Source organism: Eurytemora carolleeae, unplaced genomic scaffold (assembly GCF_000591075.1).
Source record: "Eurytemora carolleeae unplaced genomic scaffold, Eaff_2.0 scaffold531, whole genome shotgun sequence".
NCBI classification, from domain to species: domain Eukaryota; kingdom Metazoa; phylum Arthropoda; class Copepoda; order Calanoida; family Temoridae; genus Eurytemora; species Eurytemora carolleeae.
Window position 1 is genome coordinate 26,869 of NW_019396426.1, and position 12,235 is coordinate 39,103.

Sequence of the window (12,235 nt, forward strand, 5' to 3'; positions counted from 1 at the left end):
TTAATATTGAATTGTCTCTTTTAACGTTGAATTTTTTTTTAATAACTAATATAATTATAATTCATATTATATCAGTTCGTCTAGGGGGGGGTAACAATATTCTAGTAGTCTTCAAGTCACACACCAATAATAGAACAAAGTAGTTTAACATCTATATTAAAGAGAAATAAAGGAATAAATAACTAAAGTCTAGAGTCACAGATTTGGCACTCAGTGATGGGTTTCTCCTTTGGCTGGATTCTCCTTTGGCTGAATACTCCTTGGCTAGATACCTTCAACATGGTATCTCCTCAGGCAACATATCTCCTCCGGCAACATATTTCTTCTGGTAACAAATCTCCTTCAGCAGCATGTTGTTTTCTCACAGCTCCAATCCGTCCAAGCAGTTTCTATTCCTTTGGACAGATCCAGATTGGACAGATCCCGCCAATTCTTAGTCCTAGGGCCAGCTGGCTGGTCAACCCCTGATGATTATTTATGTAGGTCAGCTAATATAAATATAATCAATTTGGTAGCAATTATAAAGTAAATTGAACGCAAATTAAATTTTATGTTTTTACGATTAGAGGAATCAAAAATAATTCACCAACGTGCAGTCGTCTTTAAAGGTTCATTCTTTACATATGTATACGTACATATATATTCATATTAAAAGTGTTTTTTTTTGTATAAGAGGTACAATCATCAGTATTAAAAGAAGAAAAACTTAATAAACTCTAGTTTATTGATACACTCTACATATTTCTGAAAATTTCTAACTTGTTTAGTCTACTTTTTTACCCAATAATAATTTACTGGATTAATACCTATAGATGGCTAGTTTAAGTATGTTTAAGGTTGGATTAATAATACTGTACCACTTGCAACTAGTAAACATTTGAATTTCCGAGCTGGGCCAACCTAGTTTGGACTGTAATGCAAATTTACAATTACTAATGCGGCAGACCTGTGTTTTTATCTGTTAGTAATAAACCACCACCATGTGTAAAGATATATTCTCAATCGTACTTTGAATTACTGCACCCCACAGACTTCACTGAACCCTAACAATTTATATATAATCTGCCAGTCATGGTATACTCCACAAACGAGTTTATTGATCTCAAAATATTTTCACAATGCAGGATAGTCTATAAATATGGTTAGAGTTTTTTTAAAAACTTAATCAGCCAACCCCCCACCTGAGATCAATTGTGAACATAGTCAATAAGTTTTATATCTCAAATTTTGCAATCAAGCTGAAAAACTTTTCCTGACAGGCCAAAAAACTAAATCAAAAATCAAGTTTAAAAACCATTAAAAAAATTTATATTAACGTTAAATGTTTGCAACCATAGAGTAATACAACGAAGAGGTAAAGCTTAATCAGATGTCGGTCGGTCGGTTGTGTACATAACGATATGTTTACGTAACTAACACTGTACACTTGTTTCATAGAGTGTAATCGTATTTCTTTGGGGTGGTAAAATGTAGATAATTGAAAATTAGTATTGATAATTAGATAGACATTTAATATGGATTGTAAACACAGGATTTTATACTGCAGTACATTCTAGTTCAGTTGTTTGTTTATGTTAATAAAAGTATGACCAAATTTTGCATCGTCAAAAAGTGCACATGCAATTTTTCTTGTAAAAATGTGAATTTTTTCAAAAGACCAAAACATTGTGCATGGCTAGACCTTTTAAGATTGGGAGACTCCACCATTTATCCCTCAAGTTGTATTTGCTCAAACCATTTTAAACAGAGGCGCAACTAGGGGGGGGCGGCCCGTTGCGCGCCCTCCTCTAGCACTTGAGAGGGGGGCGCCCCCCCTGCAGAATGAAAAGAAAGATTGACAAATATCATTATCACAGGAATAATAAAACCAAAAGAGTTATTGTAGAAATTGTATTCTTCTATGGTTAGTTTAAAGAAAAATATTTTTATCTTTCGGAATTCCTAAGACTTAGGTTATTGTAAATATTTAATGTAAAAAAGTTCCGAACTTTGAAATATCGAAGGTTTACGCCCCTGAGATGTAAAGATATAGGGATTAAAAAATTTAAGTTTGTGGCAAGGGCTCAACTCCTTTGTTCACCTTATGATTAAAGAGTAACAAAATTAGAATAAATATTTCATACAAAATATATTCTTTAAATAATAAATAAATACAGGCAGCAAGTATAATTTACTTTGTTTACATTCTAAATTTATAGTTTCAAGTTTAAAAGTAAATATACTTCTGAAAATTGAAACGTGTTTAATGATTTTTGACAATGCAATTTATATCTCAAAAGAGGTTTATCAACAATTAAATTGATATTATTTTTCAATGTTTGAATTTTAAAAAGAAAGATTTTGATAATTTTGTTGAATTTAATATCCAAGTTCTACAAGCTTTGCAAGATCCTCATCTCCAAGCATTACTCTTTTACCAGGCTCAGAGGAATTCAACCCTCTAAACAATCAGAAAATTGGTTTAACTTTAAATTTACAGAATTTAGAGAAAATTATTCTGATAATGAATTAAGTCTTTGCCACAAAACTAAAATGGTCTAATCTGTATATCTTTGCAACCTGATGGTACACCTTTGATATTTCAAAATTTGACTAATTTGATCCAACGGAATTCATAGTTTGAAATATCTAAGGTTTACAATATTGGGTTGCAAAGATAAAGGGATTAACAAATTTAATTTTAATGCAAAAACATAATTCCTTTATCTATTTTATTTCAATAATTAATTTTGATTTAAATTTTTCTAATTCAAAAAAATAGTTGGAATAATGGAAAATTATTTGGATCAAAAAATATTTTAAAATAAGAAATTTTCCTGAAACAAAAAAAATATTTTGGAAAAAATTTAGAACTTAAAAAAATGAAACTATTCTAAAATATTTCAACAATAAGAATTCATTCTAAAGATTCAGAAATAAGGAAACTTCCTTAAATTTAGATAGTTAATCGTCAAGCTAAAACATTGGAATTAATATTATCTTTTCTGTATTTTAAATTTCATAATAACCTGAAAATTACGAAGTTATCCTCTCTTGAAACCTAAATAGAAAAAAAATTTAATAAAAATCATAAAAATAAAATTCTTTTTTTTACTCCTAGTTGTCCTCTCGTATTCTTGTTTTACTCCTAACTGTCTTCTCGTATTCTTGTTTTACTCCTAGTTGTCCTCAAATATTCTTGTTTTACTCCTAGTTGCACCCCTCGTATTCTTGTTTACTGCTAGCTGTCCCCTCGTATTTTTTTTTTACTCCTAGCTGTCCCCTTGTATTCTTGTTTTACTCCTAGCTGTCCCCTCGTATTTTTGTTTTACTCCTAGCAGTCCCCTTGTATTCTTGTTTTACTCCTTGCTGTACCCTCGTATTCTTGTTTTACTCCTAGCTGTCCCCTTGTATTCATGTTTTACTCCAAGCTGTCCCCTCGTCTTCTTGTTTTACTCCTAGCTGTCCCCTTGTATTCTTGTTTTACTCCTAGCTGTCCCCTCATATTCTTGTTTTACTCCTAGCTGTTCCCTCATATTCTTGTTTTACGTCTAGCTGTCCCCTCGTATTCTTGTTTTACTCCTTGCTGTCCCCTCATATTCTTGTTTTACTCCTAGTTGTCCCCTCGTATTATTGTTTTACTCCTAGTTGTCCCCTCGAATTCTTGTTTTACTCCTAGCTATCCCCTCGTATTCTTGTTTAGATTTATGATGCTTAAGATAATTTGGCCGCGCTTAGGTGTCAACTTAGGTCATTAGTTTCAGAGTTTACATAAACTATTCAATAGAGAACTCTCCTTATGCAAATTTCATTTTTTAAGGGGATAGCTTACCCTCTTGGAAATGATGTTAGATACTTTTCCAAAGACATTTTCCCAAGTGGCAACTTCCCAAAGGTATTTTTCCAAGGGTTAACTTCCCAAATTTGCAATTTACCAAGCGGCAACTTCCAAGTCTGTCCTAGCCGCAGCAATGGGAGTTATGATTGGAAACATAAAAGATCTCAGCCTTCGTGCAATTTACTTTAGTTTGATGTGGAGTACCCAATAATACTTTAGATGTGAAATATCTGGGTCTGAGGTACATGTTTGTGTAGTAAAATAGTATTCCAAAGTACAAAAATTGGGATATTTTAAATTTTTGAAAAAACAATCCTTTAAACGATATATTTCTCCTATGAAAATATTTTTTTTATTTATGATTTGAAATATTTTGATCGTATTTTTAATATCGGTACTTCGTTTATTGAAATATTTTGATCGTATTTTTAATATCGGTACTTCGTTTATTGAAATATTTTTAACGTATTTTTAATATCGGTACTTCGTTTATTGGAATATTTTGATCGTATTTTAAATATCGGTACTTCGTTTATTGAAATATTTTGATCGTATTTTTAATATCGGTACTTCGTTTATCCATAAATTTACAAACTCAAATGTTCGAATACCAATATTATTGTTGGTGTAAACATTTTATATTTCAAACGTAGACTTTTTGATTTAGTGGAATTCACAGTTTAAAATATCAAAGGTCTACGACATCGGGTTGCAAAGACTGCTTGTAAATATATATATGAAAACTTTTAAGAGTGCATGCTATCAGAAATTCGGTAATCTTAATGATTCGTGCTTTTACAGACTTGAAGTGAAAACAAAAATCTTATTAAATTACCGTAGATGAAGGGGTGAATAGTAAATCAATGATGGCAGTATTAAAATAAGACAATACTTTGAATTTTGTTTATAAATCGTAGATATTGATGATAAATGTTGAAACTTTAAAATCAACTCTCAACTTACAAATATTCCCGGTAATGCACTCTAAATACGAGGTTTAAATATAAATTGTCTATTTTGTCACTCACTTTTCTTGATTTGTCCATTTTGTCCCAGATGAATTCCTTCTTCCCCTCAATCACAACAACGCTAGATCTGCAAGAAAGAAAAATTAATAAAACTAAAGATAATAAATATGCTGTAAAATAGAAGGGTAAAGTTTAGCGACTTAATTGGTACAGCTTTGTGATCTCGAATCTCCTCTGAATTAAATTTTACGCACAAGTAAGGCATCTTTAACATTGGGTTGCAAAGATATAAGGATGTGAAAACCAGAGTTTGTGGCAAATAATGCGTTTTAAGCTGGTAAAACTTTGTGACCACGTAGCTCCTCGAGTTTTTACATACTAGAAATTCTAAAAATTTTAATAAGATGAGTTATAATTAAAAACATATAAGATTTCAAAATTAGGTAAAAGGCATTCAGTTTTTGCCACAAGTTCAAGTTTTGGAATCCCTATATATTTGCAACCTTTTGCATTTCAAACTTTGATTATTTGATCTAACAGAATTAATAGTTTCGAATATATGGGGTCAGTGCCATCAAGTTGCAAAGATATAAAGTTTAGAAAATCCGAGTTTGTGGCACAGACTCAATTCCTTTACATTTGCTTACTAACCTTCCTCTGGCTGGTACAGCTGTAATAGTTTCATTATCTAGGTTTACTGTTATATTCCAGGATACACGGGACGGATTCACAGACGGAGATCCAGGAGCCTTGATATAAAAATAGAAATAGAAATCGGTGATTCAAGATTCGAGCCAATGATAGGCAATTCAGCGACCTCTCCAATTCCTGGCTATTTTTTTGTAAATATTAGCAACTTCTTTATTTAATTTATTTCGTAATTGACTCTTTGTGAATTTCCAGTTATTCTCAAAATTAAGCTGGAAGCCTTTAATCTAAAACCAATAGGAATTAATGAATATTTCGAAGTAGTTCAAGGAGATCTAGAGTGGAATATCATCTCAGAACAGAGTGCATCAGAGTAGTGCATCTAAACATACTTAGCACTGAAAGCCAAAATGTGCACGGCTTCAACGCAAAAATCTTTTAGTATTTTGCCGATAACTCCTTTTGAACTTAAGGTAGAAACAAGCGTTTTTATTTTTTAAATGTATATTCCTAGGGCTAAAAAATATATATGTGAGTGGGTGGGAAAAAATCAAAGGCCTTCCGTCACTTTTAAGTGGAATTGTTTATAAAGGTTCTTTGTAATAAACTCTGATTTTCTAATGTCTATATTTTTTCCACCTGATAGTGTAAACCTTTGATATTTCAAACTTAGATTTTTTCATTTTTTCAGATTTCAAGTTTGAAATATCTAAGGTCTAAGGCATTGGTTTACAACAAATATAGTTTGTGACAAAGACTCAATTCCTTTGATGACTAACTTTTAGAGTCATGTCTTATATCTCAGTGTTAATTTTACTACTTCTCATTCTTTCTTGATTCTGATGATATTATTTTTTATTTTAGTTCTAACCTGATAAACCCTAGACTCAGTCTCAATATCTGCATTTATCTTCATTTTCTGAAAAATAAATATCAAAAATTTTGTATTTCAAATTTCAATAGACAAAAGAAAACGGTTAATTGAGTCTTTGCCAAAAACTCAATCCCAATATCTTTACAAATCAATGTAGTAGACCTAAGATATTTCAAACTATGAATTCTGATTTCAAAGGTTTACGCATCAAGTTGCAAATATATAGGGATTGTAAAACTTGAGTTGGTGGCAAAGACTTAATTCCTATATGCAAAATTGCTGATACAGATTTTTTTACCTCGTAGTGCCTCCAATTTTAATTTAACTCTCAAGCATGTGAAAAAGCTAGTTTATTCGGTTAAAGCTAGTTTAAAAGCTCAAGATGAATAAGAAATTCATAATTGTCTATCTAAAAATTGATTTTTTCCAATTGTGGCTTTACCATAAAAGACACTTGCGGATTTATGTTCTTCAGAATGAAGTTAAAGGCTGAAGATAAGTGTTTGGTCTTATTTTCAAAGACAACATCTAAAATCTAGAAATGAAGGATTAAAAAACCAGACCTTGTGTTACGGATATCTAGTGTAGAACTGAAGAAGGAGAAGATGTACTATCTCTATATATACCTAGATACACACTGACACAATTCCGAAGAAAATTACTGCGATCTTTCACATTCTCCGACCCAAGTAGTACATTTCTAATAGGAGAGAAAATTAAGATATTTATTTTGAACTTCGGACCATAGGATATTCGAAATATTTGTAAACAAATACCCCCTCCCCCCGTTCCTCTTATTATACTTCAAATACCCCCCCCCTCTTATTATACTTCAAATTGCAGACTGAAAAATCCTTTCCCCTTGTCCTAAGTTAGTTAGATTTTCATTTAAGATTACGTCGGAAAGGTTTAGGGGCATTTCCGGGCTTATTTTTTCAAAGAGTTAATTAAAAAAAAATAAAATAGTGTAACTTAATTGAAGGTTCATTTAAAGTCCGTACATATTGAATCGTTAAAAAAGGAAATATATATTTTATAAATACAGATCGTTGGAGAAATAAATGTTACTAAAAAAAATTTATAAATATAAATAGATTGATAGATCAAAATGTTAAAGGTTTTTGTTTAATGTACGGTTTACACTGCACAATTACTGTGTCTAATGGTCATATGACTATTTAAAGTCATGACTCAAGTCAGAAAGTCGTCTTATTATTCCAGAGTTTTCTAGTCATCACTGTATATACATATTTTCATTTATGAAAATCTTATTGATTATGATATTTGCTATAAAATTGAATTTAAATAGATTCAGAGTTGCTTATTCTAATACAACCGTCTTCCCATTATTTTGACTTTTAAGGCTTATAAAGTGATTTTAAAGATTTTAGATTTTTAAATGCATAGGGTCGGGAACAAAAGGGTGAAAGGCCGGTCGGTATTAAAAGCTAATAGTTTTTTTGTTATTTATGCTACAGACAGATCTAAAAAAAAATAGATTATTGAAAAGCCCTGAAAAATAGATATAAAAAATATTAAACTTTAACCTCAACTTTAACCTTAACTTTTACTTTAACTTCAACTTCAACTTTAACTGTAACTTTAACTTCAAATTCAACTTTAACTGTAACTTCAACTTCAACTTTAAATTTAACTTTAACTTTAACTTTAACTTTCCTTTTAACTTTAACTTTAACCTTAACTTTAACTTTAACTTTAACTTTAACTTCAACTTTAACTTCAACTTTAACTTTAACTTTAACTTCGACTTTAACTTCAATTTCAATTTTAACTTTAACTTCAACTTTAATTTCAACTTCAATTTTAATTTCAGTTTCAACTTCAACGTCAATTTTTCAGGGTTATAACCGACCAATAAATATTTCAACTTCAACTTCAACTTCAACTTTATCTGTGACTTTAACTTCAACATCAAATTGAACTACCGAACTTTAATTTCAATTTCTGACCTAGATATTTGCTTTTCTACGAAACAGTGGTGAGTCAAACTGAAAATGAATAATTTGAGTCCAAGGTATTTAGTTTGAAATTCGATCTCCGGAGGGAGGACAGGATATAGATTAGTTTAAAAACCGGAAATGATGTTTTCAAGCTGTAGGTATGTTAATTCTCTGGACTCTTCATTTGTTTGAAATATTGTTTCAAACTTTAAGGCCACAGGATACATCAATTTTTTTATTTCATCACGAGAAACAGATTTGTTATCAACACCATCATTCCAGTGAACAATGTTTTTTCCAGTATCCTTTGTCCAGTATCCCTTGTTTAGTGTCCTTTGTTCTTTAAGTTCTTTGTCCAGTGTCCTTTGTCCAGTGTCCTTTGTCCAGTGTCCTTTGTCCTGTGTCCTTTGTCCAATGTCCTTTGTCCGTTGTCCTTTGTCCAGTGTCCTTTGTCCAGTGTCCTTTGTCCAGTGTCCTTTGTCCAGTGTCCTTTGTCCAGTGTCCTTTGTCCAGTATCCTTTGTCCAGTGTCCTTTGTCCAATGTCCTTTGTCCAGTGTCCTTTGTCCAGTGTCCTTTGTCCAGTGTCATTTGTCCAGTGTCCTTTGTCCAGTGTCCTTTGTCCAGTATCCTTTGTCCAGTGTCCTTTTTCCAATGTCCTTTGTCCAGTGTCCTTTGTCCAATGTCCTTTGTCCAGTGTCCTTTGTCTGAAGTAAATTGTAGGATAGTATTTCATATTCTTAATTTCTCACTACAACCATGTTGTGTCACCATGAAAGTCAAATATTTGAAGAAGATATGCATATTTAATGGACTGTGGAACATGCCACTTTTGAATTGAGCTCACTTAAAATAATTTCTACAGTCCCTTTAAATCCAAATAAAACCTTGCCTTGTCGGAGAATTTAACCGGAAATTTTCTTGACTGTAACTATGCGACTAATTAATTTCTTTTTCAAGATTATTTTCATTTTAGACATCAGCTGTGGTCAAACAGTCATTTCAGCTTACACATTCGAAATAAAGATGATTTTTTGTTCAATGCGATATAAAATTTTTAGTTTTGGGATTAACTTACAGCTAGGTTTTAATGTAAAGAAAACTATACAGCTGAAATTATGATACAAAATAAAACCATCAGGGATGAAAGACCTTAAACCGTATCTGTCAAATTGCTGCATCCTCTATATCGTTATTTTAATGTCATATAATGTTCGTTTTCTAATTGCTTAGCTAAAGCTCTCTGCTTCAAGTCTAGATTTGCAAGGAAAAGTTAAAAATACTATTTTTTCGCGTAGTATTCCTCAATTCTCAAACAGAGCAAAATATGTACCGCCATATTTGACGGATTTAGGATGAGAAGTTAAAAAAAGAAAAAAAAATATTTCGTTGCAGACATTGTGCGCTGTAGTTAGTTAACAGTTATATACGAGAAATTGAATTTGTTTTAACAAACTGAAAAAGAAAAGAAGATATAAAGCCTAGATATAAAGGGTAAGCGCTGCAGATGTTTTGAAATAAAATGTCATTTGCAAAGCCTTAATTAGACAGATAGACAGTTAATGGAGATAAATGCATTTAAATTGTAAACACAAATACATTGATTAATGAAAGAAACAAATCTGAAAATTAAAGGGACTGTTGACCTAATTTACAGAATGGTATGTTCTATTAACAATGGTACCATTTATTCCTTTTCTGAGTTACAATTTGAAAGATATAACAGTTTTTCTAAAGTATTTTTTTGACGATTTCATTGACAGTTTTGTTTCGCATCTACCTGATGCGATAAAGACTAGTTTATCATCCCTGTGTTCGGTGTTTGTCTCAAGAAGAAAAAAGTTTCCAGAAGACGCGTACTCTCTACTTTGTATATTATAACTGGTTTGAGGCTGTACTGCGGCCGGCTTTTAATCAGTATTGTTAAAGATTTCGTAGTTGACGGACTAGATATTGTCTCTACGTTGTTTATTTACTGTGAGGTGTTTTGCGGACCAATGTGGTGAGTTATCCTTATATTTATTATTTGTATTATATCGATATTTACTCCCAATATTATATTCTTATGCTGCAGTTTTTTTAATGCCTAAGTAAATAGTAGGTTGTCTTAGTAAAGTAAAGTAGACGTTGATTTACTTAAAGATTTTTCTGTGGCCTATAATACTTTTTTCGATCTATATATTGCCAATTTTCGTAGATTGAACTGCGTAATAAAACTTGAAGACTGATCCTGACTACATTATGGAGAGATCTAAGAGCAGAGGAGCTTACGGTCAGATCCGGAGAAACACCACACAGTATATACATATACTCAAATCTAGGACAACTGGGCAGTTGCGAAACAAGCTTCTCCAACATAAACCCACAATGTTATTTCTTTTAAAAATGATCAATTTTCAAGATAGAAAAGGTTTAAAGGGTCGCTATGGTTACTCGGACATGTCACTATTTGGTGAACGTCTCCTTTAAGCTGCTCGGATAATTAATTGCACTTATTTGTTTGTTTGTTTATTTGAACTAGAACTTATTGATCTTTGGTTCAAATGGACAGAAAATTAGTTTTTCTATACAACTACAAACGGTAAAGAGAATTTTTAAATTCAAATTTTCTTTAAATCTATGTGGTTCAAATTACGGTATTTGCCAAAAATGTGAATTTGAAAGAAAATTTGAAATTCATCATTCACTGTTTATAATCATACGTTTTCACCAGCTTTATAGAAAAAATGATCTACATTTTATGTTTAGTAAAACCAGCCTGTTTAAATCCTCATTAAAATTTGCAGTGTGCCGTTTTTGCATTACGTACTGCATTATGCTCTGAGAGTACGGATGAAAAGAGTTTAAAGTTGAGAGAAACTAGGAATAGTTGTCAAATGTCAGGGAAGGACAATAAAACAATGTGCTCAGTATTTAGGTCAAGTTTCTTAATAAGCTTTGTAAACAGAATGTAAAGCGAACTTCCTACTGTTGAACTATCACCATATGCAGCATTTCAGAGTAAAATGATAGTTAAAATCAAATTAAGATTTATTACAGAGTAAAATGTAGTTGAAATCAAATAAAGATTTATTTCAGATAAAAATGTAGTTGAAATCAAATTAAGATTTATTTCAGATTAAAATGTAGTTGAAATCAAATTAAGATTTATTTCAGATTAAAATGTAGTTGAAATTAAATGAAAATTTATTTCACAAATTTTGATATTTATAATTTGCAGGACAAATTTAATAAAGATGTATTTAAAAGGATTATGACTTAAGTTCACGTGATTCTCCATTTGTAAACTAAACGGAGCTAAGGACACTTATTATTTTGTCTACTGATCATCTTTTACAGATCAATACAAATTACATTAATACTGATGAATTCATATTATATATATAGTATATATATTCTTCAGATAAACAAAAACATTAGAAAAATGTTTATCCAAAACAACTGAATACGAAAACATTGTTACTAACTAAATTTTAATTAATTGAGGTATTTGCTTTTCTTTTAATCGCAAAGTTCCACAGGTGATTTATTTTAGATCATTAGAGAGAAAATTTAGGGAAACGTTAACTTATTTAGTAACATGCTTGATTCACAATGGTACTCTTGAAACAGACCTTATCTGAGAAGCAATGAAAAAAGAGATACATTTATAAATTTCTTTCCTTTTTTCTCTTGCATTAAAATCCTCAAATCACTTTTAGAAATTAATCAAAATAGAAGTAAATTAAGCCTTTGCCACAAACTCTATATATTTGCCACAAACCCTGAATCTTTGCAACCTGATGGTTTAATCTAACAGAATTTAGAAAATCATAGTTTGAGGCAAAGACTCAATTCTGTTATCAAGTTTTGAATAGAAAACTTGACTACATTATTTTTGCTAATCTTTGCAAATAAATCGGGCATATTCCTCTTTAAAAAGAGGTTACGTCGATACTCCCTTTTCTCTCGTATATTAATTCTCAATAA

The 12,235-nt window shown here is 31.0% G+C and overlaps 1 protein-coding gene across 1 annotated transcript; it reads right to left on the reverse strand.

Moving 5' to 3' along the window:
• Positions 1 to 2,246: 2,246 nt before the first annotated feature.
• Positions 2,247 to 6,932, reverse strand: LOC111703086 (uncharacterized). Its single transcript, XM_023474947.1, has 6 exons — positions 6,871 to 6,932; positions 6,305 to 6,352; positions 5,437 to 5,534; positions 4,846 to 4,912; positions 3,009 to 3,040; positions 2,247 to 2,440 (listed from the first exon to the last, which is right to left on the reverse strand). The coding sequence occupies exons 2-6, from the start codon at positions 6,347 to 6,349 to the stop codon at positions 2,359 to 2,361; spliced, it is 324 nt and encodes a 107-aa protein (XP_023330715.1). The 5' UTR covers positions 6,350 to 6,352; positions 6,871 to 6,932; the 3' UTR covers positions 2,247 to 2,358.
• Positions 6,933 to 12,235: the final 5,303 nt, after the last annotated feature.